Raw genomic sequence first — 18,703 nt, 5'->3', positions numbered from 1 at the left:
TTTTTTTTTTTTTTTTTTTGAGACAAAGTCTCTCTCTGTCGCTCTGGCTAGAGTGCAGTGGCATTATCATAGCTTAATACAACCTCAAACTCCTGGGCTCAAACAATTCTCCTGCCTTAGCCTCTGGAGTAGCTGGGACTACAGGTACACACCACCACACCCAGCTAATTTTTCTATTTTTTGTGGAGACAATGTGTTGCTCTTGCCCAGGCTGGTCTTGAACTCCTGTGTTCAAGCAATCCTCCCACCTTGGCCTCCCAGAGTGCTAGAATTACAGGTGTGAGCCACCACACCCAGCCCCCAATTCAACTTTATCCCATTTCCAATTCATTTTTTACATACCAACCAGAGTGATCTGGTTGAATCATGTCTTTCCCGTCCTTTAAACATTTTGATTATGTTCTACTGTCCTTAGGATAAAGGACAAAGTCTTTAAAATTACCTAAATGACCCTTCATGTACTATGTACTCCTGCTTTGGCACTTCCCTTCCTTATGTGAGCCAGCCACAGCTGGCTGTTTTTCTCTATTTCTCAGGGTCATCATACATACTGTTGCCTGGCTAATACCTACTGTTCCTTCAGGTCTCAGCTTAATCGTGATGTTTTTAGGAATCCTTTCTTCGTTGGAGCTTACACCTCCCCCATAGATTGTGTCATGATACACGTCTACCATTCCTTTGTGGCATTAACTGCCCCTGTACTGAAATAATGCTTTGTTTAATGTCCATCTACTCTGTTAGACTATATAATTAATCCACGAAGACAATAACTGTGTCTGTCAGTGTTTAGCCACTGTATACTTAATACCCGACACATAGTGGACACACATTAATTAATTAATTCCGAATGATGGATGAGTGAGTTATCGAATGAATACTGATTGTTTGACAGCTGGCCCAGATGAGAAGCCCTTCTATACCATCCTTTGGCATATCCAACTGTCCACCAGAGGGCACTTTGCACAGCTTTCCTTTTCTACTTAATTAAGAATACTAACTTGGGCCGGGCGCGGTGGCTCACGCCTGTAATCCTAGCACTCTGGGAGGCCGAGGTGGGCGGATCGTTGGAGCTCAGGAGTTCGAGACCAGCCTGAGCAAGAGCGAGACCCCCATCTCTACTAAAAATAGAAAGAAATTATATGGACAGCTAAAAAATATATATATAGAAAAAATTAGCCGGGCATGGTGGCGCATGCCTGTAGTCCCAGCTACTCGGGAGGCTGAGACAGGAGGATCCCTTGAGCTCAGGAGTTTGAGGTTGCTGTGAGCTAGGCTGACGCCACGGCACTCACTCTAGCCTGGGCAACAGAGTGAGACTCTGTCTCAAAAAAAAAAAAAAAAAAAGAATACTAACTTGAATAATAAATTTAGGTTTGGCTATTTAGAATATCAAAAAGTGTTCTTTGGCACTTATAGTATACAAAAGTTGGACTTAATCTTAGGCATGACCAGATCCAACCCCCTTTGTTTTGCAACAAGGGAGAATCTAGGAGAGGTTTGGAGACTTTCTCAAGATGCCTGTCATTTAAGGGCAGAGCTGTCTCTGCCTACTGGACTCCCTTCCTGAGCTTTGCTGCTCATCCAGGGACTAAGGTTTCTTCAAACCCACTCCTTCCATGAACTCCTTTTTCCATTGACTTAGATTAGGAACCTCTGAGATTATTGTTCTCTTATTGAATTTTATATATGTTTCAATATTTCAGATAACTTTTCAGGAACATATATTGCATGGAACAGGGCACACCTGAGTTTGTCGGGATTTCCTAATATGTCTAAGTCATTCTGAATGTTAACAAAATTAGTTTGAATTTCTTCTGCGCTTTTTGCAGTTTTTTTGCTTTTTTCATTTTCATGTTAAGTCTTCATGTAAAATCTTTTTCAAGTCAGTGTGAGCCAATGCAACTTCACGGGATTATAACATGTAGTGAAAATGTTTGGCATTTTTAGTGTCTTAGTGACCCTTGTTATGAAACATTACTTTTATAAATGACACAGATGCAATTCACACCTCAGTTTTTACTTGTAAGGAATCAATTAAGGTTTACATTATGCATATTTTATGGCTTATGTTCACTAGTTTTTGGCCAACTGGTAATTTGTTCCTGTGTTGACAATGTCAAGGTTGTATGATATATTCAGCACACAGTTCTCAGCATTTCTTCTGCCTCAGCATACAAGAGGCAGTGATACACTCTTGGGGACAACAGGGGCTCCCCAGAACTCTAATAGGGTGGGACACTTATGGATGTGCCCATTATTATGTAAGGGGGAAGGGGATATACCCCACACCTACCCTTATCCCCAACCTGCCAGAGAACCATTGTTATAGTAAAAAGGAATATTGGCTTACAAATTGGGAGATCTGGGTCTATTCCTAGATCTTTTCCTTATCACGGTGTGACCTTGGGCAAGCTACTTAACCTTTTAGAGGCTTGATTTCATGTCCTTTGGTAGTAAGAACACCAGCCTACCTCCTAGTTTATTGCACAGATAAACAATGACAGATGAAGAAGTGCTTTCAGAAGTTATTAGCTATATGGATGTTGATTTGTATTATTGCTGAACCTGGCCTATTTAAATTGTGCTATTGCCTAATCATATATCCAAGGCTAATTGTTGGGTTTTTTTTTTCCTTTTAAAGTAAATTCTCAGTTTTACTAAGAATCTTTAACATAAGGAAAATGAAATAGTTGAGATTGACATTTTAAAAAAATGCAACATAGGTGCCAATCTACCAATATGCATACTGGTTGGATGTTAGTCAAGACACAAATGTAGAGACTTTTAAGTTCCTTTTATAGAGGTAAACACTTGGGTACATTTTCCATTTAAAGTATTGAAGGTTTAATTCTCTTTAGTCTAGAAAGAGGTGGTTTTACCAGTATCTTTTCTCTGATAATGGAAAGATTTTGGACCTGAAATGGAATATAGGTTAGTGTTAAATTTTGCTTGTATTTTTTTGAGCAGTATTTCTGTACAAACTGGAAGAGTTTAAGGTATTGAACACAATAAGGGCAAAAAACGGTACATGTACTAATTCTTTCTATTTTAATAATATTTTTAGAAGTGATGCCAAATGAACACAAGATATGAAAGCTTTGCTAAATCCACTTTTCTTTGTTACTGAAGTCTAGGTCACTTACCTATGAAAGATTTTTGTAGTGCAAAATGAGATTATTAAAAATGGGAGATCTTTTTACATGACTAGTTTTCTATTCCTTTGTCTATTCTGTGTGGTCATGAACAAAACTGTAAAAGGTAAAACCAATCGAATCTCCCTTAGCTGAGCAAAAACATATGATTTGATTCATATGATTAATTTGTTTACAAAAATCTGAAGCACCCTCCCACCCCTCTATTGTTTAGCACAATTTGGTCATGTTTTCTCTTAGAAATTTAAGTCAGGTGTTTATAACTTTAAATGCATCGTGCAGTTGACGTTGATTAAAGTCTCCCAGTGGAGCCCATAGAAACCTTTCTACTAGTAGAAAGGATACTACACTAGAATCAGCCAATCTGGGATTTTAGTCTTGACTGTATCACTTGCTGTATAGCTTGAAGGAAGAATGTGTATGTGTGTGTGTGGTGTGTGTGTGGATAAATGATGGTGCTTTTGAAAACTGTAAAGCACTCTGTCAATATACAATAGCACTGATAACATTGATTTATGGGAAACTGTAGATAACTAATATTTGAGCTCTTCTGAAAGATGCTTGTTAAAAACAATCTAATTGGAATTCTAGGTGATAAAGGGAGTTAAATATTACAGGCAAGATAGGAATAAAGTTGGTTGGTTATTTGAGTTTTTTAAACAGGAGGAAGAGCTCTCAGGCAGGTCTGCCCTACCCAGGAATCTGTCCCTAGAATTAATTCCCCTACATTTCCTAAAGTGTTCTCTAGAAAACATGAGTCTCTTAGGATTTTAATATCTACTGTATTTAAGAAAATATTTTTCTGAGTCAAATGAGTTTGGAAATGCTTGCTTAAAGAAAGGCTGCTTTATTCTAGGACATATTAGAATCTTTTATATACTAATCTTCATTGTGAAGATCCAAGAAACAGACAATATGTAATTTTTAACAATCTTTTTTTGTCATGGAAAAATGTACCATCTCTCTTGGAAATAATATTATAGGGAACTCAGTTGAGAAAACACTGTGCTTTCAGCGTCTTTCCTTCTTTCATGTTCAAATTCAGAAGCTTAATAAGCAGTTAATTGTTTTTCTTTTTCTCAGTCCCTTTTTTCCAGGTGTGTCCACCCACCATATTTTTCTATCTTCAGAGAGTGTGGAGTAGGGCAAGGAAATAGCAGCTGCATATCCATGATGGGGGTGTGGCATTGAAGTTGTGATTGATATTTTTAATTCTTTGTCTTTTTATTGAGATTATCTGTTGCATCTTTCTAAAATATCATCTAAAATAACTCTGTATAAGAAGGAAAAATAGTCTTGAAATAAGTATACCATTGATAAATAATGTTCCCTTGACTCTATTTTATTTAGGTTAATGTTGAGGACCAGAGAGATTGACTTTCACTTAGCCAGTTTGGGGCTTTCTAATACTATTTATTTAAAGAACATTGTGATAGCTAAGCCATAGCACATAATATTTGCTTTGAATAGCACCCATTTTTTATTTAATGATACGTTATTCATTGCATCTTTCTTTGCAGGCACCTTAAGTACTTCATGTGTTTAACCTGTTTCTCTCTCTTTACTGGAAACATATTGGGCCTGACTTTGCCTGACTACCAAGGGTTTTATATTTTTAGCCTGCATGAAGATTAATATGACTTAGGAACCATACTAATAGAAGTGCTGTTAATACTATAATTTGTCCCTGGCCACAGCTGGAATATATAAAATGACTCAATAGCAAAAGAAGTGAGGGTAATGAAGACCTGGTCCCAGACTATTTCTGCTCCACTCCTTAGTCTGGGACTCCTACAACTCAGACTTTATCTTGCTGCTCTTACTGGCCCTTACGTGATCTGGCGTGAAAACTTCCTAGCTATAGCTATGTCTTACTTGACCCTTTGAGAGGAAGCACTACTCAGAAGTGAGTTCAAATATTGTCTGAACTAATCCTACCTGGGCTTATTTTGAAACACTGGGAGTCTCAGAGCCCTTGACTAGAAATAAAGAGGTTTGGGTCGTCTAAAGAAAGATAAAGATCTTCTTTGAATGGAGTGGAACCTTTTTCGTCCAGGCTCTCCTTCAGTCTTGACCCCTGATCTCTCCTGTTCGGTTCTATCTTTTCATGTCTCCTGTGATCATTTTTAATATGAACATTCATTAGAGTGATTAAAATCTTCTCATATTTGAGTGTAGAGGTTGTTTATGGATAAGTAATCAGAAAAAGGCCACCGCCTTTTTCCTAAGTAGTTATCTCAGTTGAACATTGAAGTTCCTTAACCCTAGGAGTCGAGTGATAGCAGCCAGCTAGCAGTTTCTTAGTGAGTGCTTATTCTTACTTGTAAGAGCTGGTCCCAACCCCTTTATAGGGTAGGGGAAACAGAGGCCAGTGAGGATGTGAAACACCAGGGTGCTCTGTACCTCTGTACTCCGTGGAAGTGGTGCCGTGACAGTTACACATTTCACAGACTTTTAATGATTTTTTTGCCCTTTGTTCTCCACCTAATACACTCTTCTGCTCCGAGCACTTGGTCTTGGGCTGACTTATACCCATACCTGCAGCCCCATTCCCAGACAGCCTGGCGGGAAACCAGACTAGAGAGTGAATCTGTGGACGGTGCAGGGTACTGTCGGCAGGCCCTGCTGTGTTTCATTAGAAAGTAAGCTTAAGGCTAAACAGAGCACTCTCAGATCTCTTTACATGCTGTAAACATATGGCAGAGGCGCTGACGGAAACCCTGCTGTAGAACAATAAGCAGGTTTTGAGCTGTTGGAAAGGCACAGGGGCAATTTTAAAACTGTCCCCTAACACTTGAAAATATGAAAAATAAGTCTCATCCTTTGTAAAGTAAAAAGAAAATAAAATCCAAACTGTTTCCCTTATGATTTTTTTTAATCTACCCCAGATTGCTTCTAAAATTAATAACTGTAAATTTGCTATATTTGGGATAACTTTGTTGCTAGGGAAAAGTTCTTTTTCCGTTGCTATGTTAATTCCCTAGGCATCTGTCATCTGCTTTCTAAACAGCAGGATCCCAGCTCATAGTCAATTGAAAAACTAAAAATTTATGTTTAGATATTCTTAGTATTGTCTGCCAGTGGACCTGCTTTAGAGACTGTGTTTAGTGGGAATGTTAATGAGTTTACTGTGTTTTCTTAGGCCTGGACAGATATACTCTGTGACACATGCCGAGAAAATTATGAGCACATTATGTTTAAAAGTTTTAGCATACCAGATAGAATGGGCTTTCCCAGAAGCTATGTTGCTCCAGATGATAGGAAATGGCCTACTAAGTGAGCCAGGGCCCTTTCATGGGATGCCCAGGTTTACACACTAAGGCCAAATCTAGAAACAGAGACACTTATACCCAACCCATCATTTATTTTTTTAACTGTTTATTTATATATATATATATATATTTTTTTTTTTTTTTTTTTGAGAGACAGAGTCTTGCTATGTTGCCCAGGCTGGGCTTGAACTTCTGGGCTCAAGAGATCCTCCCACCTCAGCCTCCCAAGTAGCTAGGATTACAGGCACAAACCACCGTGCTGGGCCCAACCCTTAATTTTTTAAACACATTTCCCTTACGTAGGTTTAAAACTTGAAGTTTTCAATGCTGTTCTTTTCCTAGCCATTGCATAGTGTGTTAAAAAAAAAAAAAACAAACACTTAGATGCATTATTACTGATCTTTTATTTGACTCTAAAGATTCATAGTTTGTGGCTTTGACTGAGCTGACTTTTGACAGACAAAACCCAGATGAGATTTCAAACTATGATTTGAACTGATTCTAAATGGACTCATGATAAAGCACTAAGAGTCCCAAATGTACTGTTTGAGTGAAGCCATTGTAGTTTAAATGTAATTTATCATTCTTATTTGAGGTGATATGTTCCCTTAGATTTTTCTCGGATCTCAGGAATTTATTTTAAAATATAGTGAACTGCATTTGAATTTCCCCCTATTGGCCAGAAAGAGTATTCTAACCTTCATTTTAGAAATGCTCTGTCTTGACTGAGTCATATATTTGCAACCCTCTTAGCTAATTCCTTGATTACCCAATATGGAGGACATTATCTGTCATGGCATGTGAGCTCTGGTTAGCTTGTGTCCAGATTAGCCCTTTTGTGTTCCTTTAGCTATTGAAGATTTTGTGTCAATAGCTTGCTTATGTTGTCTTTAGCTGATTTCTTACATCTCTTTATCATTGATAGCTATGATCTGTGGTTTGATCTGTCCAAGTAGCCCAGTGAGTTAAAAAATTCAAAGAAATTAAATTCCTCATTACGAAAGTATACCTCTTTAACCAGTATAACTCATTGCTAAGAGCTGTCAGAATATTTCTGAAACAAACACATGGTATATTGAGCTCACGCTGAACAGTGACTGTTGGGCAGTGTTCGAGTTTCTGCTTCCGATGCTGGAAATGCTGTGGATATCTAGGGCCATACTTTAGATGTCTCTTTTGAGAATTATGGCCAGTATTATGTAGGATCTCCAAGGAGTCAGGTCCTTCTGACAGTGTCACATCCTTCTAAAGTGTGGTGCTCAGGGGCCAGGTGCAGTGGCTCACACCTGTAATCCTAGTACTTTGGGAGGCCAAGGTGGGAGGATCACTTGAGACCAGGAATTCAAGACTAGCCTAAGCAATATAGGAAGATCTCATCTCTACAATTTTTTTTTTTTTTTTTTGAGACAGAGTCTCACTGTATTGTCCAGGCTAGAGTGCCATTGTGTCAGCCTAGCTCACAGCAACCTCAAACTCTTGGGCTCAAGCAATCCTCTTGCCTCAGCCTCCTGAGTAGCTGGGACTACAGGCACGCACCACCATGCCCAGCTAATTTTTTCTATATATTTTTAGTTGTCCAGCTAATTTATTTCTATTTTTAGTAAAGACAGGGTCTCACTCTTGCTCAGGTTGGTCTTAAACTCCTGAGCTCAAATAATCCTCCCTCCTCGGCCTCTCAGAGTGCTAGGATTGCAGGTATGAGCCACCACACCCGGCCTCTTATCTCTACAAAAAATATAAAATATAATAGCCTGGCGTGGTGGTGTGTGCCTATACTCCTAGCTACTTGGGAGGCTGAGACAAGAGGATTGCTTGAGCCCAGGAGTTTGAGGTTGCAGTGACCTATGACCATGTCACTGCACTCTAACCCAGGCAACAGAGCAAGACCCTGTCTCAAAAAATAAAGTGAGGTGCTGAGAATAGAAAACCAGAATTGAGGTTTCTTACCCAGCGTACAGCTGACTGTCCTTTCCTCTGGTGATAAAGCCTGATGTTTCCATAGCCCATCATAGCATTTAGCCTGGATCTCTGGGTATCCTGGAGGAAAAAAAAGGAGTACTCACTCAAACCCCAGTATCCAGCAGTTCATACACACTCCCGTATGATTATGAGAGCCCTCCCCTTAAAGCCAAGAGATGGACCCAACCTCAGAGCTGATATTTTCCATTCAGGTAGCCCCCATGCTACTTCTCACCTACTCTTCTCTCTGAGAGTTCTCTGACATCACCGCCCAGAACAAGTATTCTCTCGTTTGACCTCTGTTTGCTGGGATTTCTTTTAAGCACAGAGGTTCCCATGTCTTTGTCTCTTTCTTCAGATATAGCATGGCAACCTGTACATCTTCTCTTCTGCCCTTTACACCCACGATCTCTAGTTTATTGTTTGCCTTACAACCTGCAACACATCTGTAGATTAGGTTTGTTCTTATGTCAGCCTAATATTCCTAATTCTTTGAATTAAAACCCTGCTTGCATGTGCTTCTGTTTGACTACATCTTCCTTACACCTTGTCTTTGTGCTGCCAGTTTTTGTGACCAGATGCAAGCCTTATATTTATCCCTGTTAAATTACGTCTCTTCACTTGCCCTCTTTTGCCAGCTTATCTACTCTGACTCCATTATCTGAAATCCTTGCTTCTACTTGGCTTCCAGCCACCTGTAAGCATGCCTTACCTGCCTTGGGATGGCTAGTATCTGACTGACTGATTTGGTTGTTCCTGCCACCAAAGGGTGGACTGTGACAGGGGCCAGTCTTTGGCTGTCCTTAATACAACCTTTAGCACATAATTCAGACTGAGCCTGACCTTGGCCAATGCCTTCCCCTCTCATTACTACAATCTTTCAGGTCCAAGGAGAAGGAATTCTGCACCTGTGAATAGTTTATGGTCTCCCTAGTATCTCCTCCCTGCCACTAAGAGTTGTTTAGCTTTTGCTTTATGTGTACTTCAGGAAGTCAGTTTGTTGCTTGATAGCAAAATGACTGCAAACAGAAATATTTTCTCCAGAAACAAAACAATTAAGCGTTGATATCAGTTTGTTAAGGGATGGCTTTCTCTTTGTCTGTATCATTCTAAATATATTATTCCCTTTTTCTATCTTCTCTAGCCATTTGTCCAAGTGTCCACATCAGTCCTTATCCTTAGTAGTTACAGCTCATCAATAAATTACACATATTCTTTTGCATCCCTGAGTGTGGTCATCTCCATTAGTTATGAATCCAAGTTCTCTATGCAGGTAGTTCTCATCTCTGCTGCCTGCAAGGCCCTTTGAAGCAGAGGGTCAGCTTGGCAATGTGATCGGTTCTGCATGAGACTCTAGTACTTGATCTTTGATCATAGTATAGATCAGTAATGTGATCCTACCAGATCAGTCGGTGTCTCCAAAATGTCATGGCTTAAGGATACTCCATGTGATTTAGATGGTTAACAGAGAAACCAGTTTTTATTTTGTTATACATTTGTTTATTGGGAAAGATAGAATTAATTTGGATAGTCTATTGAAATATTAGGTAATAATATAAATGGCATTGGGATATGGCAAAAACTATAAATGGTTTAGGGAATGTCTCTCAGAAACTCTCTTATAGACCCTAAATTATTTTAGGGAAGAACTGTGTCTTGTCTTCCATTGTATTTCGGTTTTAATATGGTGGCTGACAAGGAATATGCAGCCCCCTGAGTGAATCCACCTGAGCCAAAATCATCACCCTTCTTTAATGGGACAACCTAACACCAATATCCTTCACTCAGCTACTTCTCTTCTGTAGATTTAATGGTCAGAGATACTGTTTGTTGTTCTCTGAGAGGTTGTAGCAGCTAACTTGCACATCTACGTTTTCATGGTGTGTGTCTTGTCTCTGGGCAAGCCTCTACTCTTTAGACACCTTGTATACAAGTGTGGGAGTAGCTTTGCAGTAGTAGTGCCACTCACCCATCTGGAAGACAGCCCTCTGGAAGTTGTCAGGAAGGCCCCTGAGAGCGCGGTAGCAATACAAAAACCACAGCCTTAATTTGTTTGGCTTTACTTAGAGTCATATTGACTGACATTTAATGTGCAGCTCTTAGCAAACTTGATTTTCTAGCTTTCCAGTCAAAATGAAAACATTTGGAAATTGCAAACTTACAAAGGGTGATTGGAAAGTGTTGTTAGAAGTGATAGCAGACAGCCAGATTTTGAAGGGGGTGACAAAAAAAGTGCAAACTGCCCGCTGTGCTGTGTTACCTGACACTACCCTGAAGGACGTTCATAATGTTTCCGGCTTAAGTGGGGGCAGGATGAATAGTAGATTTTAGTAAGGTTTTCATTAAAAAACATCAAAATTCAAGATATTTTGGCCCCAAAAAGTAAAAGCGTTGTCAAGTCTCTGGAAAAGTAACTTATAAGTAATCTGTTATTCTCTAAGGAAACTGATAAATAAGGCATCACTGTGTGCCACTGGCCTAGAGGAAGTCATGACAGTCTTCATGACGTATCTTCTGAAGTACTGTGTTGACTAGATCCCTCACAACCCCTGAGCCAGTAGGGGGCATTGTTACCAAGTTCAGCTGGAAGCCTAAGTAGAAGGTGCCATTGTATTCCTATTGCATTTTCAAATGTCAGCACAAACGTGTTACCTGACCTTACATTTGTTCAGCATTTTACAGTTGTATCTATCATTCCACTTTTTCTTAACATCCCTTTGTGGTGGAAATCTTTTCAAGTAAACCAGTGGTGCACATTACGTCTTCTTCGTGGCTGCATGGTATTCCACAAGGTAGATATACCACATTTTTTCAATCATTTCCCTGTAAGTGGACATTAGTTTGTTTCTATTTTTGGCCACTGTGGGAAATTCCGTAATAGATACACTTTACATGTGTCCTCACATCTGGTGTCTGTATTTCCAAGCACTGGGATCACAATAGTAACAACAGCAAACAGTGGGATTATTGGGTTGAAGGGTGTATGTATTTTTAATTTTAAGAATTTGCTAGTTTGCTTTTCAAAAATGTAACAATTCACATTTCTATCAGCAGATGATAAGAAATAATGACACTGTTTGAAATGTTCCCCAGTCTGATGAGAATAAAATGTTACTAATTTTCTTTTTCCTGACTACTAGTAAATATGAACATCTTTTTATGTGAATTGCCCATGAATTTTTATATAAATTATCCTCTACCCATTTTCCTATTGTATGTCTTTTTCTTGACAGTTAAGAGTTCTTTGCATGGCAAAAATAATAATCTGTAATTTTTTTTTCCAAGTCCATCATTTGCCCATCAACTTTTCTCATGGTTATCATTGCCATTTAAATGTATTTTATTTTTGCATAATCTAATGTGTTTTCTTCTGAGGCTTCTAGGTTTCTAGTCCTTAAGAATTAGGTTTTGGCCGGGTGTGGTGGCTCATGCCTATAATCCTAGCACTCTGGGAGGCTAACTAAGGTGGCAGGATTGCTCGAGGTCAGAAGTTCGAGACCAGCCTGAGCAAGAGCGAGACCCCCATCTCTACTAAAAATAGAAAAATTAGCAGGGCATGGTGGTGCACACCTGTAGTCCCAGCTACTCAGGAGGCTGAGGCAGGAGGATTGCTTGAACCCAGGAGTCTGAGGTTGCAGTGAGCTATGATGATGCCACTACATTCTACCCAGGGCAACAGACCGAGACTGTGTCTCAAGGAAAAAAAAAAAAAAAAGTAAAAATAGAAAATATTATTTAAAAAAACAACCACCACAAACTAGGTCTGCATGTCCAGATTAACAGCAGGGGAGATCTAATTATTTTTGCTTTTTTCTTTTATTTATTTTTTTTGAGACATGGTCTTGTTCTGTTGTCCAGGCTAGAGTCCAGTGGCATCATCATAGCTCATGGCAGTCTCAAACCCCTGGGTTCAAGTGATCCTCCTGCCTCAGCCTCCTGAGTAGCTGGGACTATAGGCGCATGCCACGACACCCTGCTAATTTTTCTGTTTTTAGTAGAGACAGGGTCTCGCTGTTGCTCAGGCTGATCTCCAACTCCTGGCCTCAAGCAATCCTCCTGCCTCAGCCTCCCAGAGTGCTAGGATTATAGGCATGAGCCACTGCACCTGGCCTAACTTTTTAATAATAAAAAGATTTGAATACATACAAAATTATAGAGAATAGGATAATGAATCCCATCATCCAGTTATAATAATTATCAAATACAGTGTTCTTATCATCCAATTTCAGTAATCATCAGGTCATGGCCAATCTTGTTTCCCTTCACCTTTACCCACTTTCCCACCCTTACCCCATATTATTTTAAAGCAGATCCCAGACATCATACAACGTCATCCTGAAATAATTCATTTAAATAATTCAGTATGTATCTCTAACAAAGAGTTCTTTAAAAAGCACAACTTGGGGGTACAGGGGTTCTTTTGGGGGTGGTGAAATGTTTTGGAAGTAGATAGAGGTGCTGGTTAAACATTGTGAATGTATTAAATGCCTCTGGATTGTTCACTTTAAAATGGTTAATTTTTTATATGACTTTAACCTCAATAAAAAATAATTTAAGTGCTTAAAAAACCCTGAAGGTAAGAAAAGCCCCATATAACCACAATACCATTTTCACATATAAACTAAAGTAACCTTTTATTTTTAAAAACATTATCATAAAGTCTATTTTGTGCTGGATTTGAATCCCCTTAAGTACTCTTCTGTGTCTATATATTATAAATGGCTATTGCCTGTCTCCTCCAGCAGCTTTATTGCACTGGGTGTGAATTCTGTTTATTCAGACCAATCCTCTCTCTGGCTGCTGGATCGCCTGAGTACAGCCATCTCTCTGGTGGTAGAAGTTAAGCAGTCTTCAGCTCATGGACTGCAGGTGGAAAAGCAGGCTGCCAGCAATTCCCTGCATGTCCCGCTTCTAACAGTCCCCTATTCTCAAGGACAGAGAGGATTCATTCCACCATTTGGCTCATCTTGGCCTTTCAGGCCAGGTTAATTGCACTCTGACAAGCCTATAGCTCCCTTCCCCTTGGAGTCTGCCAATCTCTGCAGACCACATTCTTTCCTGAATCTGCCACTTTCCTGTGTTACTCCAGGACTCTGTCCTCAGGTAGCTTGCAGCTAAGGAGAGGTGCCAACCAGGGCATGACCATACATAGGAAATGTCAGATGAGTGACATGGAGTATTAAGTTCAGAGGAGGAGGGAGTAGATCCCTGTGAGACTGAAATCATTATGGAAGGCTGAGACTCTGCTTGATCTTTGACAGGATTGCCAAGACCATTCAATGGGTAAAGAATAGTTTCTTCAACAAATGGTCCTGCCAGGTGCGGTGGCTCACGCCTCTAATCCTAGCACTCTGGGAGGCTGAGGCAGGAGGATGGCTTGAGCTCAGGAGTTTGAGACCGGCCTGAGCAACAGTGAGACCCTGTCTCTACTAAAAATAGAAAAATTAGCTAAGTGTGGTGGTGCGTGCCTGTGGTCCCAGCTACTTGGGAAACTGAGGCAGGAGGATCCCTTGAGCCCAGGAGTCTGAGGCTGCTGTGAGCTAGGCTGATGCCTTGGCACTCTAGCTCGCGCAACAGAGTGAGACTCTCTGGAAAAAAAAAAGTGGTCCTGGGACAACTGGATATCTACCTGCAAAAGAATGAAGTTGGGCCCTTGCCTCACACTATATACAAAAATTAACTCAGATCAGCAACCTAAATATAGGAGCTTAAAAGTATAATGCTTTTAGGAAAAAAACAGAGGCAAATCTTCATGACCTTGAATTTGGCAGTGGGTTCTTAGATATGACATCAAAAGGAGGAGCAAGAAAAGAAAAAATAAATTGGGCTTCACCAAAATTAAAAACTTTTGTGTATCAGAGGACATCAAGAAAATGAAAAGGCAGCCTACAAAATAGGAAATATTTGCAAATCGTATATCTGATGAAAGTCTAGTATCCAGAATACATGAAGAACTCTCACAACTCAACAAAAAGGCAAACAACCCAGTTAAAAAATGAGCAAAAGATTTAAATAGACCTTTCTTCAAAAAAGATATACAAATAGCCAACAAGCACACAAAAAGATGCTAAACACCATAAGTCATTAGACCAGAAAGCACTTGAAAAGATGTCAAACGTCATTAGTCATTAGAGAAATGCAAATCAAAACCACGATGAGGTACTATTTCATACCTACCAACATGGCTATAATCACAAAAATGGGTAACAAGTATTGGTAAATATGTAGAAATTGGAACCCTGGTACCTGGCTATTGGGAATAAAATGGTACATCCAGTGTGGGAAACAATCCAGTAGTTCCTCAAAAAGTTAAACATAGAATTGCCCTTTGTTCAAGCACTCCTAGGTATAAAGGCAAAATAATTGAAAACGGGTACTTAAACAACTGTAAGTACATGTATGTTCATAGCAGCCCCATTCATGAAAGCCAAAATGTGGAAACAACCCAAATATTCATCAACAGATAAGTGGATAAACGGAATGTAGTGTGTGTGTGTGTGTGTGTGTGTATGTGTGTGTACACACACAATGAGATACTGTTTGGGCATAAGTAACAAACTACTGCTGCATACTGCACTGTGGATGAACCTCAAAACATTGTAATAAGCAACAAAAGCTGAACTAGAAGGTCTCATATTATGTGATTCCATTTATATGAAATATCCGGAATGGGTAAATCCACAGAAACAGAAAGCAGGTTGGTTGTGGCCAGGGGCTGGGAAGTTGGGGTAACTGCTTAGTGGGTACAGCATCTCCTTTTGAGGTGATGAAAGCGTTTTGAAATTAGAGGCAGTGGTTGCACACATTGTGAATGTTTTAAATGCCACTGAAGTGTTAACTTTAAAATTATTAATTTTATGTGAGGAAAGAAAAAGAAAAGAAAGACTGAGCCTCCGTGGGTATGTGAAATGTTTGAGTGGGCTGAGGGAAGGGGTAGGGAGGGCATTTTAAGTGGGAGGGAAGTGCAAGTAAAACTAGAGACCTGTTAGAGCTTGAGTAGGGGAGCTGTAGGGGTGGGGGGAGACTGGGCAAATCCTGAAGGCCCTGGCTTGTATTGGAGTCATAGGAGAGAGGGAAATCCCTGTTTTACTACAGCAGATGGACTCAGTCCTATAGGCAGTGGAGAATCAGTGGTCTTGGACCACTGAACATTGTGGAAGATTATTGAAATATCAGCATGGATGTAGGGGAATGGAACCAGGGAAGGCCTGGAGCTTGGTGGCCAGTGTAGAGGCCGGTGGTACTGAATGCATCTAGGTATGACTCGTGATGGCCTGGACTAGAGAGGAAGCAGGAGGAATAATAGCTCTGCTCAGTGCTTGTGAAATGCCAGGCACTGATTTATGTGATTTGACTCACTTACTCTACATAGGAACCCTACAAAATAGGAACTCTTCTTTCCTCCCATTGTGCAGATAAGGAAACAGGCTCAGAGAGGCTGAGAAACTTGCCTAAGTTTGCACAGCTACTCATGTGGCCTAGATTTGAACCCAAGCAGATTGACTCCAGAGCCACTGCAATTCTAATTATGATGCAGAGATGAATGTAAGAGAAGCTTTTTTCTGAAGCCCACGCACTAACCTGTCAGATCAAGGAGGGAGAGGTAGGAGGAAGGGGCAGCAAAGCTGGAGTAAGACATTTTCATTTTCCCCCTGGGGAACCAAGAGCTGGTACGAGCCTTGGCAGGTAGGTCTTCCAAGTAGAAATATCGGGTTGGCAGATGGGCCTGTGGACTAGAGTTCCTGGCTGTAGGCAAATCTCTAGAGACCAGCAAAGGAGGCTTCAGAAAGAAAGAACCAGAAAAGCCTAGAGTCCAGTCCCGTCCTTCCCACTCATCCCGTGCTTTCCACCCTGCTGCCCGCTCTCGTGTACCCTGACTTATGCTCTGCTGGACCCTCTCAAAACTCCACGCGTCCTTGTCTCCACAGCCTCAGGGCTTGCTCTTCCCCAGCTGGCTCGGGAGGTCAGGGGAGGCGTGGGCAGGCTCCTGATCACAGACTTTTCACCGTCACGCTAGTTCCTAATATTTGAGATGAAAACATTAAAATTAATGATGTTTCTTTTCTGAGGTTCTAGGAAAGGGATGTGGGGGAAAACTGTGGTATGTTTTTTTCTTCTCTACTTTTGATTTTTGTATCATACAGCTTTGCTTCATCTAATTTTAAAATGCTCCCTAAAGGGGCATGATGAAAAGTTCTCTATGGAAACTTCCAGTCTTGGGGGGAGATTAAGGCCATAGAGAAAGTTCACAAAATAAAAAAGCCTCAATTATTATAATAGCTTCTTGACATCTCTGTAGCCCCCTCCTTTCCTCTCCAGGCCGTGGTATCCAGTACCGGGGTGTTAGTCATTTAAACACTGAAGCCCAGAGCCTCGCAGGAGCATCTCCCTTCAGCCCATCTTTGCAGCCTCAGCCTGTCTCTTCCCTCATGCCCGGCTCCAGCCAAACATGCCCCAAGTGTGTGCCCTGCCTTTTCCTGCTCACAGGCCATTGTCCTTGCTGGTTCCTCTCCCCGAAATGCTCTTCTTTGTCCTGCATTATCAGATAGTGCCCGACCTTCAGCATTCGGCTCATGGGCTCGCTCATGCCCCGCCTCTCTTACCCCTCACCAGCACTCTTTGATAGAGAGGCTGTTCTACCCATTTACAGATTATACAGCTGTGTGTGGTGTGTGATGTGTAAACGTATGTGTGTGAACGTTATACCCATTTTACAGATAGAGCAAACAGAGGCACAGAGAGAGGTTAAGAATTTGCCTAATATCACACAACTAGTACATCAAGGGGCTTGTTCCAAAGCCCGTACTCTCAACTACCAATATTAGCAGCGTTCAGATCGGTGTCTGATTGAGGCATATCATTAAGCTATGCTGTAAACTCTCAGAAGCAGGAAATGTGAGGAAGCTTTGCTAAACCTTTTTCCCCTGTCTTTCCTCCCCGGGTCCAGGTTGAAGTGAAGCCATATGTGCTGGATGATCAGATGTGTGACGAATGCCAGGGCACACGCTGTGGTGGGAAGTTTGCCCCGTTCTTCTGTGCCAACGTCACCTGTCTGCAGTATTACTGCGAATACTGCTGGGCAAGCATACATTCCCGTGCTGGGCGGGAGTTTCACAAACCGCTGGTGAAGGAGGGAGGCGACCGCCCTCGTCACGTCCCGTTCCGCTGGAGCTGAGCCCAGGGCCGACCCAGCCACAAGTACTGGAGTAGATAACACGGAGGGAAAAGAGAGGGCACTGCCTCAGGGCTTACAGTGTTCTGGAAATCTGTGCATTCGTTCTCGATTTTTAAAGAAGAAATGGGTCTTTTTATTATTATTATTATTTACAGTCATATTACTGAACTCAGTGTCCAGTATAATGCAGAATTGCAGAGTGTATAACGGTACTGATTTGCACTTTGATTCACACCTAGTCTGCTTGGTACCTTAATTTTTTACAACTGATTTGTCACTCGTGACAGTACGTAGACTGCCATTCTCATCAGCGGCCATCAGGTTGATGTCTGTGATTCTTTTGTTTGTTGTTGTGTTGTTGTTGTTCTGATTGTGTTTGAACTGGAGCATGCACTTATTTTCAGAAACTTAGAGAGTTGCCCCTAGGACAAGACTTACCAAAGGTAATACTCGTGAGTAGGTGGCAGATGTAGCAAAAACTTCACAACAATTCAGCAATCATTAGTTGGGGTCATTTAGAGTAAGGATAACCCTTAATGAAAATAAGCCTTTAGTTGCTCTCTATTTTGACTTGTAAGGATACCTCATAAGCTGGATCTTTATTTTTCTTTCATGTTTGATTTTTGTTTTGCTGAGGATTTTGGTTAGAACTCTTAGTGTTATGTAAATTTATGCTGCAATAGCTTTTGCTGCTATTAAAATGGTATTATTAATACCATAATACTCTATTCAGGCTAAGGTATCAATTAAAAAAAACACAAAAACCCAACAACACACTTTTGTGATTTAGAGATAGAGTCAGCTGCCGAAAGGAGATCAGAATAGACTTCAGAAAGCTTCAACGGAAGGTCACTATTTCTGACTGCATGTTTACTTAATCAGGTTGCTGCATGCAATAAATTTTATATCCAATGTCTAGTATAAAACCTTCCCACAATGCACAAATTAAGAATCTATATAAGCTATAAAATACTCATTTTTTTAAAAAAATTTTTTTCATTCAAAGAGTTGGTAATTGACCGGAGGAAGGCATGCCTCAATAAATGGAATGCTTCTGAATAGGAAGAGCCCATAACAGAATGACCTATATTACAACAATAGAAAATCTAGGTGTAGGATATTCTTAAAGCAAATTTGTGGATGGT

At 40.5% G+C, this 18,703-nt stretch overlaps 1 protein-coding gene across 3 annotated transcripts in view; it reads left to right on the top strand.

Annotated features, from left to right (window-relative positions):
- The window catches only part of CPEB3 (cytoplasmic polyadenylation element binding protein 3), a 184,225-nt gene extending 165,749 nt beyond the window's left edge, over window positions 1–18,476 (top strand). For all 3 annotated transcript variants that reach the window (XM_069459925.1, XM_069459923.1, XM_069459924.1), the window contains one exon: window positions 17,331–18,476. In XM_069459925.1, the coding sequence (XP_069316026.1) occupies window positions 17,331–17,558 (228 nt within the window). In that variant the 3' untranslated portion in view covers window positions 17,559–18,476. The remainder of the gene's footprint in view (window positions 1–17,330) is intronic.
- The last annotated feature ends 227 nt before the right edge of the window (window positions 18,477–18,703 follow it).

The sequence above is a fragment of the Eulemur rufifrons genome, chromosome 28 (genome assembly GCF_041146395.1).
Source record: "Eulemur rufifrons isolate Redbay chromosome 28, OSU_ERuf_1, whole genome shotgun sequence".
NCBI classification, from domain to species: Eukaryota; Metazoa; Chordata; class Mammalia; order Primates; family Lemuridae; genus Eulemur; species Eulemur rufifrons.
This window is presented reverse-complemented; position numbering and strand designations above follow the sequence as displayed.